General features: G+C 35.6%; 2 protein-coding genes across 2 annotated transcripts; both read left to right on the top strand.

The window, feature by feature from the left end:
• The first annotated feature begins 513 nt into the window (after positions 1-513).
• On the top strand, positions 514-13,007 carry LOC115447372 (protein FAM91A1). Its single transcript, XM_037439211.1, has 19 exons — positions 514-752; positions 996-1,080; positions 1,737-1,844; positions 2,459-2,560; positions 2,842-3,023; positions 3,372-3,472; positions 3,918-4,095; positions 4,759-4,892; positions 5,211-5,313; positions 5,505-5,606; positions 5,801-5,887; positions 6,248-6,426; positions 6,648-6,814; positions 7,272-7,505; positions 8,817-8,963; positions 9,078-9,676; positions 9,962-10,065; positions 10,172-10,241; positions 10,354-13,007. Exons 1-19 carry the CDS (start codon positions 681-683, stop codon positions 10,462-10,464), a joined length of 2,865 nt encoding a protein of 954 aa, XP_037295108.1. The 5' UTR covers positions 514-680; the 3' UTR covers positions 10,465-13,007.
• Positions 13,008-13,960: 953 nt separating this feature from the next.
• LOC115447352 (BAG family molecular chaperone regulator 2) lies at positions 13,961-20,444 on the top strand. Its single transcript, XM_030174378.2, has 4 exons — positions 13,961-14,270; positions 15,605-15,747; positions 16,110-16,222; positions 17,500-20,444. The coding sequence occupies exons 1-4, from the start codon at positions 14,164-14,166 to the stop codon at positions 17,737-17,739; spliced, it is 603 nt and encodes a 200-aa protein (XP_030030238.1). The 5' UTR covers positions 13,961-14,163; the 3' UTR covers positions 17,740-20,444.
• Positions 20,445-26,037: the final 5,593 nt, after the last annotated feature.

Here is a 26,037-nt window from a genome sequence, read left to right as displayed (position 1 = left end):
ACCATCGAAAAATTTGAAAGCTGATCCACTTCCTGATGAAATGTTTGAATTTCCGTGCCATGTTTTTATAAACAATGAGTGTGACAAAGAAGTGTCACCATCCTTTGACTTTATAATTAAATATTCTCATTGTACCTTGACCTATCATAAGTGCAACTATATTCGCCTACATGGTGAATGAAGGATTTTATTTTAAAATACAATTATTATTCAACATGTGAAAGCTTTTCATTTTATTTCGAGTCCTCATTTTAGTCCAGCCTTGTAATTAATTATAGTGCTAAAATGTTCACTATATAGCGTGAGTTGGATTGATAATGTGGACTCGAAAATACATTATATGAATTTTATCAAAGTAGCATTAGCGTCGATTCCCACCCAGTAGAATTTATCGATATCGATAAAAAGTACTCACTACTATGTATTTTGTTCAGTTGGTAGTATTGTTATTTGACGTTCCTGACGTATTCTTCCGTGATATTGGTATTGATACGCCATGTAAATTCGATTTTATTACTTTGTATTAAGTCCTGTCTCTTAAAACGTAGTGATTATATTCTCTTTGGTCACATTATCAACTATCAAGTCTTATCGAAAATATTTCTATTTTCCAAGCAATTTAATCAAAAACCGATAAATTACTTACTTTCAATGTAGTGATTACTATATTGTGCCACATTATGGAAGACGAAATTGAAGAATGCATCAGAAAAAAGATACAATGGCCACAGTTGCCTCCGAACGTAAAAAAGGTATTCACATTGTATACATATTTTGCAAGGTAAAATCGTGACCAAAGATATGCATAGATTGTGACAAGATTATTTATTTTGATACATACGTTCCCTCCTAATGTCTTTACAATAAATATTGACAAGAGCTAAAAGTAAATATAAACAAAACATTGTTATACGCCTATTGATTCTGGTCTCAAAGAAGAATGAAAGTATTTCGAAAGTGAACGCTTAATTTGGCATCTTTCACTTTTATTTCAGCTGCTGGGCGACTCCTCTAAAGACTATGACAGATATGTATTTGAATTCAGTATTAAAAATCAACTAAGGTATAGAGGGAGTCTTGGTGAGTATTTAATTCCAACATAAAAAATAACAATAAGTAAACATTCCAATGCCGCAATTGCTGAGGTTATTTATATTGCTATGCATGAAGTGCATAAAATAAAACAGTATATTTTAATTGGATATCTATGTGTGACCTTTATGATAAAAAAAACAGTAATAGTGTAGGTTTCATATATTTTCTGAATTTGTTTTAAATATATGGCAATTTTTTTCTTGAATAGTGTAGCCTCATGATATTATCTATTTCCTGATTATAAAATACTATTATAAAATGTGAGATTTCTAATATTGCGATAACCTTTGTTAACCATATGTGATGAAAACTTTATAAGCCTGGCAATAACTACTGATTAGTAATCAGTAGTTCAATCAGTGATTACAAATAGAGTTATATGAAATTTAACATGTAGATAGAGCATGCCCTGGATTTTCATTAATCAAAGGCTTATGTGACAAATTATTACAACCATAAAATATACAAAACACATAGATGAAAATTAATTATGGAGGTTTTTAATAAAATGAATATATAATAGCATAGATTTATTTTTGAACTTTAATAATCATTCATATGCCAACAGTTTTCTGCTGATTGCTGAAGAAGGTTAATTACTGACATTAGCCAGAATTAAATTTCTATTCATGATATTTCAGTACGAACAGTTCGTAAGGATGAAAGAAAGTATTATGAAACCCTGGTGCAGAGTAGCATACAGAGGCTCATGCTGTATCCATATCACTTAGCAGATATGATTGTGAAAGGTATTCCTTTATTAATATTTTTGTTTTCTTTTGTAATTATGAAATGCTGTGATGGCATATTTATATTATGGTAAAACTGTAGTACTGTAGTCTTGGGTTCGATCCTCGGGTGGTGTAGTGATATTGGATTTTCTACTTAATATCATCCTAGAGTCTACAATTTGTACCTGATATGGTGAAAGACTCACCTTTATCACATCATGAGACAGAATACACGTGGTGGAAAGTGGGTGCATTCGCCGCGGTGCTGTCTACCACCTGTAGGATAAAAGGAGTTAGTGTGTGTGTAAATGTGTCTTTTGAAATGATTATGGATAACAATATGGATAATGTTTCTTAATATGTTTGTGGGTAACAAAAATATAATAGATGTAATGATGTAAAGGAACAGTAAATTCTATTGGAATAGACATTACAAGATATTTAGCTATACCTATAATAAAAATTTATTGGTATTCAGTGAATATAATATGGAAGCCAAAAAGGCAGTAAAATCTTAAAATAAAATTTCATAATTCGCATACCTAATAAGTGTCATATATATTTCAAGGTGATTATTTCCGATCAACCTACTTTCTGCTTTACTGCCCTATAAGAAAAAAATGTGGTTACAGGTTTAAGAATAACTCCATTCATATACTATGTGGAAGTGGTGGCTTTGCTCATTGAGATGGAGAAGAGTTATGATACAATGCCAAACTTTACTGCAGCTGATTGTAAGTATTTTAATGCTGATACAATCTCATATCAACTGCACCTGGTAAGTGAGCTCACTCTCCAGATGCGAGTTAATATAATGAGCAGATCACTTTTGATGGGACAGTCATAGTGCCACTTAGAAAAAATGGTTTAAAACTTATGTGGTTGGGTATAAAATAAAAATTTTGGAGATATCATGTTCTTGAAAAACAGTTCTTTAAAATAAGTCTTTATGGCTTTTGAAACTTTTCCTGATAATTCAGCCCTATTTATAGCACTATTTTGTTGTTTATTACAGGTTTACGTCTATTAGGCATAGGAAGGAACGAGTATCTAGAGCTGATTGCGAAGGCTCGGTCTCTGGGACGTCGTGGACGTGCTAAGGCGATACGCGCGCTACTGCCGCGTGTTCCTCTCTACATACCTATGCAGCCCTGGTGGCGCGTTGAGCTGGGATACGTCCTCGATGAGGATGTTAAGGTAACTTTAATGCTTTAGTAATTGAGTTAAGTTTTGTTTGGCATTTTGATACTTGGAAATATACAGAAACTATAATCTATAAATAACAAGTTATACTTCAATTCTTGTATTGCTGCATGTTGTATTACCTAAAAAAAAATTATGAAGGATTGAATCATATCAGAAGTAATGAACAGAACATAAAAATCTAACTTTCAGTAATATTAATTAAAAAGTTTTATATAAAATTTTGCAAGTGTTTTAATTTTTTTCACTAACCCAGTTTTTTTAAATAGCAATATTCCAAATACTTTTTACATATGAATATTGTGTATGTGTGGTGCGATTTAACCTCATGTTTGCTGCTAGCCACTGACCGAGAGCGAGAGGGCTTTGATCGACTTGTTAATCGATCGCGGCTCGCAGACCGCCGGCACACTTGACTATAACGTCGTCAAGACATTGTACAGGTGGGTTGGCTCTTCATCTTACCATATTTATTTCGGTTGGATCAATATCGGGCTGGTTCAAATATATATTACAATAAGGCAGTTTTTGTTGATAATTTCATTATTACTGTGAAAAGAGCCTTAATGGTAAAACAAATGGGAAAGCAGTTGATATTTCAAATTTTTGATTTTACAACCTAGACGCTTATTTGATTTTTATACTCTGCCACTTCGTCTTCCAGATTCCAAAAGCTTGTCTGTTCTATATTATGGGTATCGAATATTGCTTGGTATATGAATATTAAAGTTAAGTCTTTAAATTATTTAAAAGACCCGAAATACATTTTTTTCCTGCAAAATTAAAGCCTGTTGCAGACCAAGAACACTCACAATAAAAATATCATTCTTCGCTTTTACCGCTACTCCCTAAATTTAAACATCCATATCGATATCGATAAAATTACAGACGCGGTCTAATATACCTGGACGTGCCGATCACGGCGGCGGACAGGGTCTCCGTGCCGCCGCTGAAGGGTTTCGTCATGAACCGCATCGCCGGCGACTACTTCGAGACGTTACTCTACAAAGTGTTCGTGTCGATAGACGAACATACTAGCGTTGCTGAGCTAGCCACAGTGCTTCAGGTTGGTGGGTACATGTGGCCTTACTGTAGTAAAGGGCTAAGCTTGGCCGATAAATAATGGGGATATTTTTTTTTTATAATTTATTTCTGTTACTATACATTTGTGAGTGCGTGCGTGCATGTGTGTGCGTGCCTATGTGCATGTGTTGTGTTTTAGTTATAGCCAAGTTTATTATAACCAGTGAATTATAAAACGAATGAAGATACTGCAATAGTATCCACAACTACATACATATTTACAGAAACGGAAAAATTATTTGCATACGAAAGGGCAAAAATACACACAGACACCTGTTTATATCTATGTGGACCCTAGCTTACGTATTTATACATAATCGTCATTACAAAAATATATAAAATTATCATGATTTATTATACCGGCTATTAGGCTACATGTTGGCTGAACGTGGTCGAACGTTGAGTGAAGATCATTACTAACGTGTAGACAGCACATATTTATCATGCCTTGTCATCGCTCGGCACTGATTGCCGCGTGGCCGAGTTAAGGCGAGTGTTAACGTGTGCACAACTCATTGGGCGTAGCTTGTGACAACTCGCAGTCGCTGGCAAGCACTTGTCTTACTAATCGATCTATACTAATATATAAAGTTGAACAGTTTGTTTTACAATTGTTAAGTTTTGCATTACATGATGCCTATTTCAGGTGGAGTGTGAGTTGGTGAAGCAGGCAGTATCTCTCTACTGTCGGTTGGGGTTTGCGAACAACTTGCAGCCACCGCCCGTCTCGCCGCAGCATCCCTCGTGGAACGATGCTGTCACAACTCATAACCATCCGCCGTGAGTATACGTTTTTAACTTGGTAAGTTGGTGCAAATAAATAGTGTAACCAACTCGTCTACAGCAAATTTTAAAATAGGTCCTGTTAAGAAAACTATTTATTAAAGTAACCAGAAGATTTTTATTGATCCTTATTAATAATATATAGTGAAAATAGCTCTGTCTGTCTGTCAAGATTTTATGAAATGTAGTAGTTGAATAGATGAACACAAAGAAAGGAGGCAGGTTACTTTATTAAAATATTTGTCACGAAGTTGATTCTACGCAGTCGAAGTTGGGAGCAAATGCTAGTTAATTACATAAGTACTGTTTTTTCAGGTACAGACAAATCGCGCCTTTGACCTTCGAATCGAGCATGGATGACGAAACAATACAAATGGAGCCGGTCCTCATAAAGCAAACACCGTCTACTTCAAAACAGGTCAGATTTTACTTAAATCCTTAATACTCTTTAAGGTTTGTAATTTTGGTCCCTCGAGCCGGATTTCACGTAGTATGCAGAAGAATATTTTCTTTTTCACTTGTGTCTTAATTGAAAAGATGTTTCCTGTGTTAATTTGGTCCTTCAAACCGGAATTCACTTAGATAATTTAGATAAATTGTTTTTAACAGAATTATCCAGATCCGTCAGAGACTCCAAACGGTGGCCGCAGGGTGGCGCTACTGTTCGATTCGACGCTGGCGGCTTACCTTATGATGGGCAATTTGTCACCAGTAAGTATCTTTTCTGGAATAGATAACAGATACTCTGTCATATTGCCGACAATATTATTGATAAGTGCAACAAAGATAGCGAGATGTTTCTCTCTTCCTTGTGCAAGTCTTTCAATATATTTTATTCAATTGCGTTGTACTTGCTTTAATATTGATCCCACACTGATCTCATTCTGAGTTTAATTTGGTTTTAGGATTTAAAGAGTCATGCCGTAACTCTGTTCGAAGTGGGCAAGCTCAGCGACGAGAGTTTGGACAGTTTACTCATGGAGTTAGACAAGGTGAGATAGACTTTATGACATATATTAAGTCTTAAGGTAATCACTACAAATTGTAAACAGTTCGGTCTATGTCTAATAGAGGTTGTCCACAACCTCTATTAGGGTAGTACCACTATCAGAAAAGAACTGACGTTGAGCGACTGCTTGCTGTTGCGTTCGGTATAGTTAGTGATATATCTGGAATCTCAGATGTCTCCACGTTTAATTAATTCTTATTTTCCTTGCTTGTAAGCCATGTTGCTATAATTTTATTTTTTTCAATGTCTTAATAGTCGGGCTGGATCAGGTTGCTACTGTCTCATTTAAATATACATTTATTTCATCTGACTAAAATTCCATTAAAGAAGTTTGTTGTTATAGGTGGCAGCGGACCCAGAGATTGAGGGCGAGGCGCGGCGGTATCTAGCGGCTGCAGCGAGTCTGCGTGCAGCGCTGCGGCGGTTACGTTCAGCGCTTCGACCGCTGGACCTGTTGCGTTGTGAAGCGCTGCATGCTCTGGGAACATCGGCAAGGCAACGGCTACTTAGTACTAAGTACAGGTAAAAATTATGTTATTGTGTTGAATTATTGCTATCAATATTTTTAAATAAATATGTGCTCACTTTTAAAATATTCTTCACTTTCTAATATCGTTACTAAAACAATAAAGTTATGTTGATCACAAAATTTGACTAAATACATAAACGTAATTGATATGTGGGTACATTTTGTTTTGTGGACCAAGTCTTGTCGACATGTATATAGTGTATGCGTGTATCAGACTGGCGATCTCGACGGCGCCGCTGTCCCGCGAGGCGCGCGCGGGCGCGGCGGCGGGCGCGCTGCCGCACGTGGGCCCCGCGCCGCCCGAGGCCGCCACGCCCTGGATGCGCCTCTACCTCTACCACGTCGCCGGCTACGGACCGCCCACGCTGCTGCTCAAGAAGGGTATGTCTCATATTATAATTTGTTCCTTCACAAATCTTCATGGTTTTTACTTTAAAATCCAAGTGACTGCTAAAAATTTCGCGATGTGGAATAAATTAAAATATTTCTTAAGTTTCTTAATTTTTTTTTATCGTTTAGACGTATTGGAAAGTTTATTACGTTACGTTATCCATTTTCCGTGTACTGTAGTTAACTACAGATCAGACATGTTTGTTGCATCGTTTTATTGTTTATGTTTTATTGAATTGTCGTATTTTAAGCAGAAATAAAAATAATTAGACATGTTTGATTCTATTGATGACACACTGCCATAAAATAAATTATAAACCATTTTTTGCCTTTACCTTCGTCATCCTTATATGTATTAATTATTATTAAATATAGTATGTAAAATTATAAACGCAAAAGAATGCGCCTCAGCTCGTGCTAAACAGTAATAATAGTGTACGGTTGTCAGGCACGACGTTGCGCGGGGTGCCGCGCCTGCTGCTCGGGTACGCGCGCATCGCGGTGTGGTGGTGGGGCGCGGAGGCGGCGCTGGAGGCGGCGGGCGCGCTGCCCGCGCCGGCGGCGCTGGCGGCCGCGAGCTCGGCGCTGCGCCGCGGGCCCGTGCTGCTGCAGGCGCTGGGCGTGCGCCACGCCGCCGCGCTCACGCACCTCGTCTTCCCGCCCGACGCCGACACTTCTCCCGGTAATCTCTATAATCTATAGCCTGGCTGTGTTGTGCTAAAATATACCATTAATTTCGTGTACTGACAGTTTTAAATTTAAAATGAAAAAGAATAAGGTGGCGCCCTCAAAGCAGATCTTTCGGGCTATATCGACCTGGTAGCAGGTCGCCGCCCAATTTCAGACATGTTACATCTGTTACTCCTTCAATATCTATGACTAGCTTTTGCCCGCGGCTCCGCCTGCGTTATAAAGTTTTTCAGGCTAAAGTTTTCCGTTATAAAAGTAGTAGTTTCCCGGGAGCCTATGTTCTTCCCAGGGTCTCAAACTGTCTCCATACCAAATTTCATCTTAATACGTTGGGTAGTTTTTGAGTTTAATACGTTCAGGCAGACAGATGCAGTGGAGGTCTTTGTTTTATAATATATTTTTTAGAACTTTTTAAGAGGAACAATCCCGTCATACATCATTGTTGCATAACTCTAACCGTTTGTGCAGCGCACGCAACGGAAGCTCTCCAAACTAATAAATTGTCTCCGTTTTTGCAACATGTTTCATTTCTGCTCCGCTCCTATTGGTCATAGCGTGATGATATACAGCCTATAGTACTCCACAAATAAAGGACTATCCAACACAAAACGATTTTTTCAGTTCAAACTGGTAGTTCCTGAGTTTAGCCATTACTGCTCCGCTCCTATTGGTCATAGCGTGATGATTTATAACTTAGAGCACTCTATAAACAAAAGGCTATTCAACACAAAAAGATTTTTTCAGTTCGAATCGGTAGTTCCTGAGATTAGCCATTACTGCTCCGCTCCTATTAGGTATAGCGTGATAATATATAGCAAATAGCACTCTACAAACAAAGGGCTATTCAACACAAAAATATTTTTTCAGTTCGAATCGGTAGTTCCTGAGATTAGCTATTACTGCTCCGCTCCTATTAGGTATAGCGTGATGATATATAGCCTATAGCACTCCACGAACATAGGGCTATCCAACGCAAAAAGAATTTTTCAGTTTGGACCGGTAGTTCCTGAGATTAGCGCGTTCAAACAAACAAACAAACAAACAAACAAACTCTTCAGCTTTATATAATAGTATAGATATATCAATATTTTCAGTAAGCTTACTTCTTTTGGATCATACGCACTTTTATGACTCACTGCAAACTTAATTTCCGTGCTGGATATTATTTAATCCCATAATGATAAACATAATATCTATATACAGAAAGATGAATTTAGTCTTCTGTAGAGATTAAAAAGCTCAATTTAATTTGGTAAATAATTTATGTTATACTAATCAAGAATATTTTTCGATATTTTTATAGAATCACAAGCGCTGTGGTCGAGGCATGCGGGGCTCAAACGGTTGTTGAAGAGGCTACGGCTGTACCGCACTGCGGGATACATTACGTTGGCCGATATCGGAGTACCTGACCTGGGCTGCGCGCACCCGCCGGCCAACGTGCAGCTAGGTACGGAAATACATACATACACCCACCCCATGACGGAAAGTGGGAATCTCAAGATTTTCGATATTGATTCTTGGTTATATAATTATTAACAATATCTATGTTTCACAATTTCAGTACAAACAAGAAAGAAAAAAGATATATGCGGCATGGCCCATCCTGTTAGCGAAATATCCCTTTCTTCAACGGACTCCACTGAAAAGGCGTCTGAAGAGAGTTCCAAAATCAAAAGTAGGTTACAATCGCCGATAGAGTCGCACTTCGCTGTCACGCCCACAACGGATAGCAAGAATAGCTCGCCAGCAAATGGTTTCACGAGTGTAGAATGCGGCCAACTACTGTGCGAGGAGCTAGACAACCTCGCTATAGACGACAAATCAAAGAGCAAAGAGTCGATAACCGGCAGCGACGAGTTAGTTCCCATACATTCCTCATCGACGAGTATAGAAGACTTGAAAGACAGACATTCCAAAGAGAAATCGATCAGCAAAGAATCGATAGCTCTATCTGACGATATAGTGCCGGTGCATATGCCAGTCGATAAGACTGATGATGTTAAATCGAATCAGTTGCCTGATTTGTTGAGTCCAGTCGAGGAATCGATATCGATGTTTACACAGTTGACGGATAAGTTGACGGAAATGTCGACAACTGAAGGCGACAGCGGTATCGAGACTGCGCACAATATATCCGACGATGAAACATGCAGGCCGGAGGTAAGACTTATATTGTAATAGATTGTAGTGTTTTTTTATCGATATTCATTGTCAGAGGATTTAATTATTACAGTGTATTTCTTGTTTAGAAATGAATTAAAATAATATTTTTTTATGTTATTTTACAGGTATATTTAATAGTATAGCTTCATTATAGCGAGACAAACAGCTTATAGTGTATGTGGTTATTGTGACTGCTCTGTTACAGACTATAGATCGCTACTAGGATCGCAGTTAAAGTAATTTATACTAGAAATTATAAACTTATTGTTTTCGTTATTACAGAAATGGACAATTCTAGATCTTCAGTTTGGCATTCCGTTATTCGATGAAACGCTATGCGAAAAAGTATGTCAGTGCATTGTAGAGAAAATTGCTAAACCTGAATTGTGAGTATTCAAAATATAATAATTTTATTACTGTATTTTTAATGTTAATTAATATTTAAGTCGTGTTTATAAAACTGTATGTTTCAAAGGTTGTTTTTTTTTGCAGATTAGAAAAAGTGAAAGAGGACAACGATTTTATAAGATCGGATGTACTTAAGTTCGTGTCACAATGTCAGGTAATTTTAAGAGCTCTTCATACAACCCTTGACGAATATGAAACAAAAATAGTCAGGCAATTGTTTGTCAATGTTTGTGTCCGTATTATAATATATTTTCACATTGTTCCAGTACTATCCAGGCGAAGACATGGGCATAGTAAAAAGGGGTACACTAGTGCCCCTGCCGAGAAAGAACTTGGCGTTCGAGAATGGTCGCATCAGCGAATGGGGCGGGAAGTGATGCTGTCCCCCTCGCACACACGCGCTCCCCTCTGAGAGCGACGGAGACAAAACATGTATGAGTATGTGGTTCTAGATTGCGCTTTATTTTGTAGATAGTATAGTTCTTATGACGTGCAAGAGTGCCGCGGTTGGGCAAAACCATATTTATATTGTTTTGTCTCTCTCTGATAAATTGCATCTGAAGTCAGTGGAAGCAATACAGAGATAAAGACTTTATTAAGGCCCCTTGAATAATAGTCCAGATGATCTAGAAAAATTCATAGACAATTCAGACAAATGCAAAGTATGTCACATTATCCAAATTCATTGGACACTTCTCCTTCCCCCTAACTTATGCTCTAAATATATGTTTTCCTTTTCTAAGACGTTCAATATTACCTCTATTATGGACTGCTGTCCATATACAGCGGTGTCATGGTTACGTTTAGTATTGAGACTCTTGCGCATCTGTCCTCTGTACTATAGTATTTCTAGAAATTGAGTTATATCATACAATACTAGTAACCATTTCATTTTGAACTCCACCCGCGGCACTGCTTGCCTGCACTCTACAATAGTTACCATAAAAATGTGTCCTTTCTAACTGTAATGTAAAAAAGGTATAGATGGAAAATGTATAGGAAGATGTAATATTAGTGTATTTAGATTCAAATTGCAGGAATTGAATTGTTTTAGAGTGATTCTTTTTTTTATTGTACAATTATTTACTGTTATGGTGGGGCCACAATAAGGTCTTTGGGTATTCATAATTACCGCACCAATATCGCTATATCACAATTTATAACGATAATTTGACAATAGTAATAGATGTTTGATGGAGATACCATGCAGTTTTTTATGCTTTATTTATTTCTATGTAAAGCTATGTCATTCACTTTACTGTGGTCCTAGCATCAGAAAACAAATATTGTATATTGTAAAAACGCGTCGTTTGCGTTATTAATTTGTTTGTATTGTTAGTAATACTTATTTGCAATTCGTTCAACTGTCACTTTACAAAATACAGATAAAGCTATTATTTATTTAGTCATTGGTTATGTATGTTGTGTATAGAAAATATGACGTTGAAAAATCAAACTTGAAGCTATGCTACTAAGTGCCATTTTTTTTTATTTAATAAACACCACCACATTTTTAGGTGTTGAAAAAAAAATAAATATTTATTATATTGTCTCAAGTGAGTTTATGTTTGTTTTCATTGCAATTTAATTTAATTTACTTATATTGTTATTAAATTTTACCATAATTTTAATTATCTACTTAGTACTTACCAAATTGTAAGAATTTTTGACTTTATTCATGTTACATACGATTTCACGACAATCCTGTTTCCTTGCAAACATTAGCACATTTTATATATTCTGTTTAAAATCATAAACATATCATGTTATTAGTCTGGGTTTATACATTTACTTGCTTAATTTTGAAATTAAGTAATATTATAATTTCGATATCTTTGTTTTAACTGTGAAAATGACAACTGATTTAGTGACTGTGAATTTTAGGTAGATACAAATTAGGAGAGACCCCGCTAATAATTTTAGAAGTGTTCTATATTACATCCATAGATACTGCCTTATGGTTCGAAATTACCAAAATGGATACGCGCGGGTTGTGGAACAGAAACGAAGCAATCTCATTGGCTATTTCAAAAATGCTTTAAATTCCCGATAATTATAAGACCATGGTCACCCTATTCCAAGGCATAGACAAGTAGAACGTGATCGTTGTCTATGGTATCTCTTAGCGGTTATCTATGGGTTGTTCAGACAACTGATTTAGTGACTGTGAAAATGTCCATTAATATAAAGCTATTAGATGAATACATGCATAGCTTGTGCTGTATTTAGAAATCTATATTTTTATTCTTCTTTTACAATTCTGCACAAGATATTCTATATAGGCATGTTAGGCAATAGAAGGTCGTTATTTAATTTGCTTTGACAGTTTGTCACAAAGAGAGTAGGCACACGACGCGACGTTTTTTTAACAGGACTTTTTTTAAGGAGCTTGTTTAAGCAACTTTGTATGCTTAGGTCCTAATATCTGTGTTGTTAGAGGATTATTTGATGATCCCCTCCTTTTGCCACAGTGTTTATATACATTATAGGCAAAGGAATCGTAGACCGTACAGTCTTGTATGCAATGTTATCTGCAATTATCTGTATATTATGTATAATGAAACATTGATGTTACAAATCTTAGATATCGAAATAGTTTGAATGATTTTTGATATCATTGTATGTAGTTAACTGTCGCGTCATATTGTCTACTTGTTCTATTGTGTAAAAATGTGTTTATTTCAGACATAACTTATTGACTGTAGACATCTGAAGTATCATGAGGCCCAAACATTCCTTGCTTGTGAGATTATCTTTATGTGCTTGGCTAAGTTTTCTACACATTGTTATTTCCAAATTCTAAATAATTTATATTCCTTGGGTACATGTCAGTATTGCGTGTTGTTAAGTTTTTATTTTAAATTGTATTTCGTATTAAGTGTTTGTCTTTTATTTTTTGTGGAACTAAATAATGAGAAAAGTTTGTGTTTTATGTCAATCTCAAGTAAAGCCACAATAGATCTAAACTAAACAAAAAGTAAAGAAACTACAGCGTTACGTCTTGTATCTGTGATTATTCGATGGGCAATGGTTTAAGTCTTAATAATACAGGAAAAATTACGTCCAACGTAGGGTAGGTTTGAAAATCGAAGATCGGAACATCTGGAATGCAGACAGATACATCAACCCATGTAATGCTAATTATCAAAGACAGGAAAATATCTATCCTTTGTATAATTCACCTTTCAACAATATTGACGTCGTGACGTCCGTCCTAATATAGTTAATGAACGCAAACTCACATGTTATATATAAATCAGATTGAAAATATTAGTTATTACAAAAAAGTATATATTATTGTTTTCGTTTACAAATGCTTACTTTAATAATATAGATGTAATATAAGATATAAATAAAATATTTGTAAAGAAAACTTTGTGTGTTTTACATTCCATTTTATTTTTTGATGCCTTTGTAAAAATTTCAGAGGCCAGTGTTCAACAAGCCACCGTATTCCATTCCTTAATAGTTTTGACGAGCTACGTTTGCGTTTCCCTTGGTATTGCGAATGTCTCTTGCAGGTGTAATAATTACAAATAATTATTAGAAAAGAAATATTTGAGCACTATGGTACTGTCTGATAGGTAGCTACTGTAATGGCCTTTCCAGGCAAAAGGGAGTGGCTGTAACATTTAAGGCGCTTCTTAGTGCAGAAATTGAAGAGATGCTTGTCTTATAAAAACAAAGTTGCCATAATAAAGGCAGTCCACGCTATTATATCAGAAAAATGTATATAATATTGTCTATGTTCTAATATTATTAAGTGTACGTGTCATTTAATAATAGGTTCTATTTCAATAGAGCTTCGATCTTATTTTCCATATCAAAAGAATATAACGTCCTCTATAATTCTATTTCCATTTTGACAGTAATGACAGTTGTGCATTATTCTGAAAACTCGGTAGACTCAATGGGTAGACTGCAGAGAAACGTCAATCAATTTTGTTTTGGTTACTTTGATCTTTGACGTCTCTAAGAAAAATAATTATGCTTTGTTTCTAATACCGTGAAATTGTGAAAATAGTTTGTTTATTACGTATTTAACTCAATTTAGTGGTAGATAGACGTTTTTAAAAATGGAAGTGGATCAGTTTGCCCTTGAACTAGCTTATCCAGCTGAAGTTTCACGGCTACCGCTGATTGACGAGTCTTCGGCGCTGGGGCCGCAAGCTCCGAAAGACAGGTAATTATTACTGTAAATAATGCCATGAAAAGAATAACGATGGTCATTAGTGCTGATGAAATGTAAGCTCCAAAATTGGTCATGGAACAAGCGTTCTACTTATAAAAAGTTGTACGCTATCGCCCACGCCGCAAAATTCGTGAGCACGTCTATAAATTCATGTTTTTTTTTATATGACTACCATGAAAGTATTCGATTAGTCACGAGGGGAATGTCCGTACATGGTATTCTACACGTATAGTTATGTAGGTAATTATAGCTTTTAATTTAATTGGCATTGTGTGGCGAATATAATATCATTCCTATGAGTGTACATTTCGTAGATTATAACTGATAAGTATGTACACAGGCATTTATTGTATCTATAAACATATATTTGGTGTTGCAACAGACATGCATTACTCTAATTGCAATGTAGTGGGCCAGTGGTTTAGAATTATTGATGTTTTATAAACATGTTAACTATTTTTATTCTTCACCATGCGGTATAGTGAATACTTGACCATGTGAATGATAAATTTATGAAACGAAAATTAAAAAAGCATGCTTAATTGTATTTAAAATAGCTTCACTTGAAGGTTTATCAAAATGTATATGTAATATTCACTTAAACTTGACATAAAGGGTCATGGCATTGAATTTATTCAAACATTAATAACTCAGTAAGTATAGATTACACAGTATAAGCAGTAATTTGTTATAAAAGTCATAGTTATAAACATTAAATGGGAACATAAGTAATTTTAGTTCTAAAGTGATTTAGATGAATGTAAAGTGTTTCAAGGTGATGCATAAAAAACATTACATTATTAAATCAGATAAACAATGTCGAGATTTCTCAGTTTCTCTGAAATTTTAATAGTTTTTGTATCAAATCTGTATCTGTAATCTGTAGGTGGTCTTTATCCTTAATATATATTGTTACTATTATCATTACAATGAATGCAGTGATCAAATTAAAAAAGTAAAACTACTATTATTTGAACTCTAGCATTAGTGTTAACAAATGAAATCATTAATGCAGTAAGATTGGATATAAGTGCAAAAATTGTCCATTTGTACTCCCATTACTACATCTTTTAAAAGTTTCGTCAAATATCCTCTAGAGTTATGATTTATAAATGCTTGTGGACTGTAGAAATTCGTCATAGTATGACAAAATTATGTGTTGCTGGTGAATGGTGTATAAAATACAATGCTTACTGAACTACCTTACCTTTACATTTTTTTTAAATAGGTTTATTCTTTAAAAATAAATTAAATAGTAAGTCAGTTTTCCTTTTGTTATTTATAAACCTCTATCAAGGCGAAATACATAGTAAATTTTTCTGTAGGTTAATTGCGGTGCTAGACCAGGTGGAGATGCGAGTGGAAAGGCTCCGGAAAGACACTGTGCGCATTGAAGAAGAGAAGGATTCCTTGCTTTCCACCCTGGACAGTATCAAGCACTCAGAACTACTCACAGACATATCAGAATGTAAGAATGTTATACAGGGTCATCATGACACTGCTTTATTAAAAGAAATCACTTATGTAGGTACTCATATTTATCTCTGCCAAAATTATTCACAGATAATGAATATTTTTGCCAAAAATATTGGTTTACTTTCAGATTTTTTGTTTACTTTGTTATTAATGGCAAACATGTGTGTGTGAGTGTAATTATGACTGAGTATATGATGTTGCTGCTCTGAAGAATTCTTTCAAAATATTAGTAGTAGCATTAGGGCATGACAATTTTTTTTTGTTTCCAAATTACAAGTTAATTTCATAATATTTTGATATTAAGTATATTATTAATATTTAATACAAGAGATATAATATTTTGAATGTTTGCAGGCGATAAGGACGACATCACGCGGTACGCTGACCGCATCCTCGCGCGCGCCATGACCGTGGAGGTGGCCGTGCGCACCGACCGCGACTCCCAGCAGGAGGAGGCGCTTCATCAGGTAACTGTGGTGTAAACATACACATTTTAGCTCTGAGAGCTAATATTTTCATTATTGTAAATTGTCAGCAAAGGTAACCAGATACATTAAGAATTAAGCTTATAAAAAAGCAATATTTAATTTAAATTAAGCATTGACTCAAGTATAATGATCATATATGTATTGAAGTTATTTCTTGAGTTTGTAGTTGTTTTTGAAGTGGCTTTAATATTTGAGCTGTAAATTTCGTTTTAACAATCTGCTATTATGTAGACCGGTGTTCAAGCAAAGGTATGTGCGTATGCGCATGACATTCCATCAAATAAAATACCGACGGTAGAACAGGACACGTTACACACACAGTGGTATGATGTTATGCAATAATCTGATCTTGCATACCACTTACCAGACAGACCATAAAAACACAATATCTACATCTAATGGAAAAGAATTTCATAAATATAGAGTTAAGTATTTTAATTGGCAACTACACTATATTCTATACACAGTATTACGTAATTATATCGAAACAAAGCGTATTAATTAGAGTCACGGAGTTGACTCACGTTCAATAATAGTTACTTCGATTATATTCGTTTACTTCCGCGTACCCACAGAGATAAAGGTTTTTTTACTTAACTATTAAAAACATTTTTATTTGTACTGTAGTTAAGTGTTAAATATTTTATGTTTTGTTTATACGTTAATATTGTAACTTTTTTAATTGATAAGAGTAAGCTTTGGAACAATTAAAAAGATTCCATAAATTTTACCATTTTGAAAGTCACAGTTTTCCATGCACAAATGCGCACACACACACTCAAAAGCGCGCGTACACACGCACGTTCAAATGCGCGTGCACACCCGCACACACGCACATGCACACGCACCCGAAACGGGGATCGAACGCGAAACCTCAGCACTGCAGTCGAACCGTTATACAACTACGCCATCGAGACGGTAATCTATTTACCCCCTCAGAAACCTAAGCTATTATATTGGTGCCATTCGATCAAAAAGTCTGAAAATATTATTATAAAGCATACCTGCTATGACTGCCTCGGTGGCGTAGTTGTATTGCGATAAAACCGTGCTGTTGAATTCTTTGATGCGATCTCCGGGACGCTTGAAGTGATATTGGATTGTTATGTTCAATATTAGCGCGGAGCCTGGAATGTGCCGATACAGACTTGCCCCTAACACATTTTCGGACGATATAACCATGTACGCATTAATTGCGCTGGCGTGAGTTTGCGCATGTTATATTTATGCATTATGAATTGCGTTGTCCATTCCAGGTGAACATGTACATAGACCAGCTGGTGATGTCGGTGCACGACGACGCGGTGGTGGCGCACTCGCGCTGCCAGACGTACATGAACGCGTGCACCTCCCAGCCCGACCCCACCTCCGGCACCGACAAGAACTTCGAGACGGCCATCCTCGGCTGCACCCTCGACGACCAGAAACGAATCAAGAAACGCCTCCAAGGTCTCCTGGACTACTTCGCGAAGCTAAATGTGACTTCTTACTCGTGAGTGGCGGATGAACTCGCGAACAGACTTGTCCTAAACTGATCTACTGCCAGCTTCCTTGTGCGTGGACCTGTGACATACGTTCCGTTTCACGCATACGTGTTTTTTCATGCATGACATTAGTGCGGTATGTTTTGTATTTTTTTACGTTGTCAAAATAATAGTTTCTTTGTATCCAACTGGGGATTAATTTTTGTATCGTTAGGCTTAGAACAGAAACGAGCCGTTTCCTTGTATGATAAGATTTAAAAGTTTTGGTACCTGAATAAATTATTAAAACAAATGCGATTGGCTAGTTATTTTATTTTGCATGAAATTGTACGTATGTTAAATATATTTAGTTGTTGAAAGTTATAAACCCCGCGGAATGTCGGGGTCCACATACAATGGTATATTCGCTTTGGCATATGTGATAAATTCCTTATAAATGTTATTTGTAGCCATTCCACGTCTGTGCGATGACGTATATTCACCATATTAGCTACTTATCAATGAAAACTTTAAAAGGATATAATTTGATTATTATTGATACTGCACCTTATATCTTTAACTATTGAAGCTACTTTTTCCATTACAATATTGACGAGCTACGCATCCTACCGACTTTGCATTTAATGTTAATTATACCAACACCACTATATACATAGGATTTACTGAATTTATACCAATTCAGTGTTTAAATATAAATCCTATATGTAATGTATAAAATGCATATGAAAATGTGCTAATAGTACATAATGTAATTAATATTGTTGCGTTTGTTTGTTTTAATTATGCTTCTTCGCTAATGTAAACTCAATCTTGGTAAATTATAAACAATGTTGTTTTTCATTGACATAGCCACAATCGGTAAATAATCTCAATCTCTACCTTTCGATCGATTTCGAGAATATCTAATCAAAATTATCTGTAGGCATGTCAAAACTCATCGTGATTGGTCCATTTTGGTTATAGATCTGAAGTTAGCGATTGTAATTATTTATATATTTTTTCCGTTAAGTAATAATTTACATTTTGATCTAAATTTTACTTCAGAAAATAAAATAAGTACACTATAGTTGACCTAAAATGCAATTCAATGTATTATTGTTGTGCTTAATTATGTTTGAATATCAGTCTTGTAATTGATTTAGCATTTCCAATAAAGCTGCTGTCATAGCCGCCTTGAAGTTAGGTACGAACCCTCCATCTGACGTCATCCCTTAGCAATGCCAACCTCAGGGTATTTCGGATGTGCCTACGCAGATTCTTAGACGGCAAATAAAAAAAAAACACAGTTCCCTTAGTCTCCAAAAGCTATGACTTTGAACTATGATGTTGATTTTCTGGTGGTAAAGGATTTGAATCCGTTCGAATGACCACCGTACATAAGGCGTAAAACTCGCTATGATGGCCTACGTGTGTTGCGTTCCGGGATCAGCCTGTGTATATCCGGTTTCAAAGAAACATAATACGAGGGATAACCATCTCTCGTCAATAATATAACACTCTATGTGGACCCCACTTTGCTTATTAACAGGTGCAGTGGAGTCACATTGGTGTATCCCTATAAAAATCTTGAATAACTACACACATGTCATGAGCGTTTGTCCGATATTTGTCTATATGGAATACAAATGCTTGTATTACATACAAAATGTAATTACTGTTGTAAACACTTTTTGAATTTATATTTTGTCTCTTACATTTTGGTGCTTAGAAATGAACAATGAGAGAGATACAACTAATCACTTATTAGTCTTACATTAATCAATTGGAAGGGTAAATTTATATTTGGAATTAATTTTGATGTGCAGAACTTTAGTGTAAACATTTTTAATTCCAGCTCAATCACTGATCGAATTAATTAAATCAAGTTTTAAACAAAACATTTTATATAACTTCCCACTTCCCAGTGAACGAGCACGCTTTCGGCTTTCGCTATAAAAACATTGATGTGCAAATTTAAAATAAGACTTTTTAATTACAATCTATTTTAAAATTGTAGTAAAATATTAATATCATTTTTATGCTTTTTTTTGTAAATGTGTTATATAATAGAACGTGTGATATTGAAGAGACTTGCTTGGAAATTATTTTTAAATATAAATTTGCATTTTAACGATCTAATGTTATTGTTCCCAAGGCTGTTCAGAGGATAAAAATATTTAAAACTGTTATGTTACAATTCTTTTTTCAAATTGAAGTTCAAAAGTTTGCGTCCCCAGCATTTAGCGTGGTATTTGACGGTGCATAGTGATAGCATTTTTTGCGACCAGGCAGCATTTTATGGTGGGATGATTCATGACACTCTTTTTCGATGACCAGTCTTTTAAATCCACCTTTTATCTATTTATTGTGTGGTACAAAACTATGTTTAAAAATATATAAGTAATATATATTAATATAATTATCGTAATTACTTGATAGTAATTGAAATATTAAAATCTAAATTTAACTAAAACACGATACTGAACAACCAATAGCTTAAGACTTTTGTAGAAGGGAAACCTCCATAAAATATTACTGAATCTGAGAGAATTTATGGTACCTACTACACAGATGGCCACATATCTAATATACTTAAAAATATTTTGAACAATAGACCGTGTAAGACCACATGCTATTCATATCTAGCTTTATTTTGTGAAAATGCGAAATAGCCTTTTATTAGTTAGGAAGCAAATTGTTACCTATCTTATTATTTAATAATAAACTAGATACCAATGTGTGGAGTTTTATTTTCAATTATATCCATATGATAAAGTTATTCCAGAATTTTCCTTTTTTACATTCTTTACTCTCGACTGCGCAGTGTCAAATATTGTCGGGAACAACATTTCATTATCTAATTTACCCTAATTGGTTGGTCAGAGTTATCACCAAAGGATTATACGCCCATTATCTATATATATAAAAATGAATTGCTGTTCGTTAGTCTCGCTAAAACTCGAGAACGGCTGAACGGATTTATCTTATCTTGGTCTTGAATTATTCGTGGAGGTCTAGGGAAGGTTTAAAAGGTGAGAAAAATTCGAATAATTGCCGGGAAAATCCTCAAAACAGCATTTTTCTATTTCCCATACAAACGTTTTCTAACTAATACGTAGAGTCAATTTGAGCTTTATTGCTATTGTATAAAGTTCACTGTTGTCTAAGCAATGTAGGTGTGTTCCTAACATCAAAGCAGTGTGCGTTGGAGCACAGAATATAATAATGTAATGTCGCGTTCTGAAACTCAACAAAAGTGATATCGCGGACCCGACTAAATTGAACAGTCACAAAATTTAATATATCAGTAGTTATTTGGTTGGCTTCACGATATTATTTCTTTTGTTTTACTTTAAAATGCATGTTTTCGTTATGGACAATTTTTGAGCTACTTTTGCATATCTATACTTATAATAAATCTGTAGAGAGGTCAATTCTGTACATGAAATATATTTCCAAAATAATTGGGGGTGATTAGGGATCGATACTGATGCCAAAAATGCAATTAGTAAAATTTTTGACTGTCTGTATAACCGTTATAGAAACAAAAACTACTCGACGGATTTTAACTTAACTTGGTACAATTATTTTTCATACTCCTGAGCTGGTTATAGTATACTTTTTATCACGCTACAATGAATAGGCGCATAGCAGTGATGGAAAATGTTGGGAAAACGGGAGAAGTTACTCCATTTTTTAAGCTTCCGTCATTTCGTGTGCAACCTTAATGGTTAAAAGTTCCTTCGATTTCACCAGGATCCCATCATCAGACCATGACCGGACAATCGGACCACCTGCATACCACCATAAATTAAAAAAACATCCCGACAAATTGAGCACCTTCTCCATTTTTGAAACCCAAAATCCACGCGGGCGAAGCTGCGGGCGGAAGCCAGTATTATATAAAAGCGGCGATAGCCTAGTTGGTTGTGGAACGGACTGCCGTGACGAATGTCCGCAGGTTCGAATCCCCAGGGCACACACCTCTGACTTTTCTAAAAAATCATGTGTGTATTCTTTGTGAATTTATCGTTTGCTTTAACGGTGAAGGAAAACATCGTGAGGAAACCTGCACATCTGAGAAGTTCTCTATAGGAATGTGTGTGAAGTCTACCAATCCGCACTAGGCCAGCGTGGTGGACTAAGGCCTAATCGCTCTCAGTAGTAGAGGAGGCCCGTGCTCAGCAGTGGGCAAGTATACATATAATATAGGGCTGATATTATTATTATTAATATTTATTACTAGCTTTTGCCCGCGGCTCCGCTCGCGTTATAAAGTTTTTCAGCCTAAAGTTTACCGTTATAAAAGTAGTAGTTTCCCGGGAGCCTATGTTCTTCCCAGGTTCCCAAACTGTCTCCATACCAAATTTCCTCTTAATACGTTGGGTAGTTTTTGAGTTTAACACGTTCAGGCAGACAGATGCAGCGGGGGACTTTGTTTTATAATATATTTTTTAGAACTTTTTAAGAGGAACAATCCCGTCATACATCATTGTTGCATAACTTTTATCGTTTACGCAGCGCACGCAACGGAAGCTCTCATAACTAATAAATTGTCCCCGTTTTTGCAAGATGTTTCATTACTGCTCCGCTCCTATTAGTCAAAGCGTGATGATATATAGCCTCTATCACTCCACAAATAAAGGGCTATCCAACACAAAATAAATTTTTCAGTTCAAACTGGTAGTTCCTGAGATTAGCCATTAGTGCTCCGCTCCTATTGATCATAGCGTGATGATATATAACTTAGAGCACTCCACAAACAAAGGGCTATTCAACACAAAAAGAATTTTTCAGTTCGAATCGGTAGTTCCTGAGATTAGCCATTAGTGCTCCGCTCCTATTGATCATAGCGTGATGATATATAACTTAGAGCACTCCACAAACAAAGGGCTATTCAACACAAAAAGAATTTTTCAGTTCGAATCGGTAGTTCCTGAGATTAGCCATTACTGCTCCGCTCCTATTGGGTATAGCGTGATGATATATAGCCTATAGTACTCCACGAACAAAGGGCTATCCAATGCAAAAAGAATTTTTCAGTTTGGCCCGGTAGTTCCTGAGATTAGCCATTACTGCTCCGCTCCTATTGGGTATAGCGTGATGATATATAGCCTATAGTACTCCACGAACAAAGGGCTATCCAATGCAAAAAGAATTTTTCAGTTTGGCCCGGTAGTTCCTGAGATTAGCCATTACTGCTCCGCTCCTATTGGGTATAGCGTGATGATATATAGCCCATAGCACTCCACGAACAAAGGGCTATCCAACGCAAAAAGAATTTTTCAGTTCGGACCGGTAGTTCCTGAGATTAGCGCGTTCAAACAAACAAACAAACAAACAAACAAACAAACTCTTCAGCTTTATATAATAGTATAGATAGATACGCCCAGATTTTTTTATTACGATTATTTCTTGTCTTTCTCTTACCAATATTAAAAATGTGAGTTTTTGTAAATGTTCGGACGTTTGTTAGAAGTAAATTTAGAAATAGCTGATCGGATTTGTGTGAAATTTCGCACTTGGATAGACCATATCCTGGATTAGCACATAGGATACCTTTTCTTTCGCTTTTTTGCTTCCGCGCTCTAAATATCTATAATAAATCGCTACTGTGATGTAGGGACTTTACTAGCGGGAAAGCCTAAAGGCTTAATTTAATTTATTCCATTAAAATAATAATAATAATGCTTACTGATATTTAAATAACTCAATTGCATTATGATCAATTCAATTCGGATATAATTTATTGTTTCTATTCCTGGCCTGACATTGGATAAAGAATTGTAGGCTCACACGAAAATCTGATAAAGTTCGTATAAAATTCCGCGCCGAGGGTTCCATTCCAATAAAAGGTTTCCATATAAAATGTCCATTTATTTGTGTTTATATATCGAACTTACATATGGCAGATGGATTTGGTGTAGCAATAAATTTACAAACAATTTAAATGACTAACGCGGATTTATATCTGCATTAAATCATGAAGTCTCCAGTGCGAACGTTTGTGCAAGTAGCTACCACTCCATTGGTTTTTTCTCTTGCCGGAACATTGTAGTCGAAGTAATTAGGTATTTAAATTGATGTCAATCAAATATCATAATGATTTTAGTAGAGCTATATAATGTAATGTTCTGGATGGTATTGCATTTTGCTACTATTTAAAGATCTTCGTGGCTGATATGTATACCAAACATACTCCGGAATCCTGAAATGTTAGATACCTAAGTGTTTTCCATAAACGAATTAGTAATTATATTGAAGTGTCGCATCAGCCAGTGGTAGAAGCGTTCCAAGCAGCCTTTGTTCTATTCTAGTGCTCTACCGATCACCATGTCGGACAAGCTAGTTTGTGATATCAATTTCTACTTTTACTTAACATTGATTTTTGGCTACTACAACGACTTCGGGTCTTCATGTCGAGCGCGTTGCTTGGCGATGCTTTACTGCGCCTTTTACTTTATGATTGCTAGTTCCTGTTTCATTGTGATTGTGCTGTTTCTTAACCTGACATTCATCGATATCATATTGGGCATATTTCGGATTTCCGAATATTTTCTATATGTGTTGATTTCAATTACAAAGAAGAATGAGTTTTTAAAACGATACTATAAGAAGATGAAGTTGATTGATGACATATCGAACATAGCAACATACAAGCCCCTGCGGGCTTACCTAATCACATATCTACTTGTGATTATAATTTATAAAATTTTTATTTATCCATGTGTTATTATCATCTATTATCAAGACGTTGAAGGGTTTCTCTATTACTTTATATTTAAAATCATTATGACCAGTTCCTTGGTTTGCGGGAGGCAAACTGTAGTATTCGTGATGGCACTCATGTACTGCCGCATAAGGTCGATGAGGAGGGCGATGAAGAAGAACGAATTCAACTGCAGCTCTCAGGGCAACCGGCATCCGCGACGGTTCATTCAAGTATATGAGACAATCATGCACACCTTGGAAGCAACTGATCACCCATTGAAGATTCAGGTAAACCGCGTGTACAAAAATAATAATACTTACCTGTTAACTTTATAATCTACATATGTGAACTGTAATGCCAAGCTATGTTAACCTTTGCCTGTGGTGTCTTATGATTGACTACAAGATTAGACCTTGATTGTTAGGTACTTAATTTGAGAGTATTTTGTTTAACAAAACAAACTAGTTTTTTTTTATTCCATTGAATGACGAGACGAGCATGCCGTTTGCCTGATAATAAGCGATAAGACCGCACATAAATTTGTAACACCATTCAGATCTTTGAATGACAAAGTTCAGTGGGTCACTCCACTACTTGTATGTTATTTCTGTTATCTGATGATGCCCAGTAATGACACTGGCTGTAATGTCTTTCAACTCTACACCGCTGCGTGGCGGCAGGAATAGCCATTGCGGGGATACCTACCCAGATGGACCCTCGCATTCGATAGACGTTCCACCACACGATAGTGTCGGGTTTGAGATTGCGTACCAACCTTCATACCTATATTCTGCAACAGACTCGCCACACTTGCTATTTCATGTCATCAAATCGACGATGGGGGTTGTTTCCTTGCGTGTAGATACATCCATGCCATCTCGGGTATACAGACATGTCGGAATATCGTGATAACATCTCCTATTCTCACAGATTATCTTTTTCTTTCTTATATTTATTCTTAGTTCGCTTAAGAATTTGAGTTTTCATTTCAAACATTTTCGACGCACAGATTACGGTTGCGGAAATATACAAAAAATTATCTCAAAAATTAATTTGTAGGTCTTTTTGAAAATTTAAACTAATAAAATATTCCTTATTAAATTATCTATTTATTACATAGTGTTGGTTGCAAATTAAAATTATATTATAATGTACTATAGTAGGAGATGCACGAAATCAACAATTTTATTGGTACTTTTATTGTGACACAATATCCACATTATAAAAAATAAAGTTAACATCAGTTAATACAAGATATTGTAGAAATAAGTATGATGTTTAATTTTTTCCTAGATGTTTTTAAATTTCGAGTAAATAGCTTCCGCAAATACGATTAGCACCGCTTTGCTAGAGTGAGAACCTTAAAGCAACATTTCTTTAAACTTTTGTGTAATTTGCCATATATAAATCCTCCTCCAAATATGGTGTTTGTTAATTAGCATAGGTAGAATAGTTGACTAAAGCTGGCATTACTCACCAATACAATATTACGCAGTATTAAGTATATTAAAAAAATGTTTCCTAATCTATTCATTTATTGAAGGGGCAGATACGTATATAGATGCAAACAAGGATATTATATTATTATTGGCTTTGTTGATGCGTAAGTGTTGCGTTGT

This window comes from Manduca sexta, chromosome 16 (assembly GCF_014839805.1).
Source record: "Manduca sexta isolate Smith_Timp_Sample1 chromosome 16, JHU_Msex_v1.0, whole genome shotgun sequence".
Classification (NCBI taxonomy): Eukaryota; Metazoa; Arthropoda; class Insecta; order Lepidoptera; family Sphingidae; genus Manduca; species Manduca sexta.
Note: the sequence above shows the minus strand (reverse complement) of the source record. Positions and strands in the feature narration are given on the sequence as shown.

Excerpts from the sequence above, each read along its gene's own strand:
- LOC115447372 (XM_037439211.1), top strand. The coding sequence starts at position 681 with ATGGAAGACGAAATTGAAGAATGCATCAGAAAAAAGATACAATGGCCA. Across the intron at positions 1,845-2,458 it reads AGCAGATATGATTGTGAAAG|GTTTAAGAATAACTCCATTC; the intron begins GTATTCCTTTAT and ends ATGTGGTTACAG. Across the intron at positions 3,473-3,917 it reads GTCGTCAAGACATTGTACAG|ACGCGGTCTAATATACCTGG; the intron begins GTGGGTTGGCTC and ends ATAAAATTACAG.
- LOC115447352 (XM_030174378.2), top strand. The coding sequence starts at position 14,164 with ATGGAAGTGGATCAGTTTGCCCTTGAACTAGCTTATCCAGCTGAAGTT. Across the intron at positions 14,271-15,604 it reads CCGCAAGCTCCGAAAGACAG|GTTAATTGCGGTGCTAGACC; the intron begins GTAATTATTACT and ends ATTTTTCTGTAG. Across the intron at positions 16,223-17,499 it reads AGGAGGAGGCGCTTCATCAG|GTGAACATGTACATAGACCA; the intron begins GTAACTGTGGTG and ends TGTCCATTCCAG.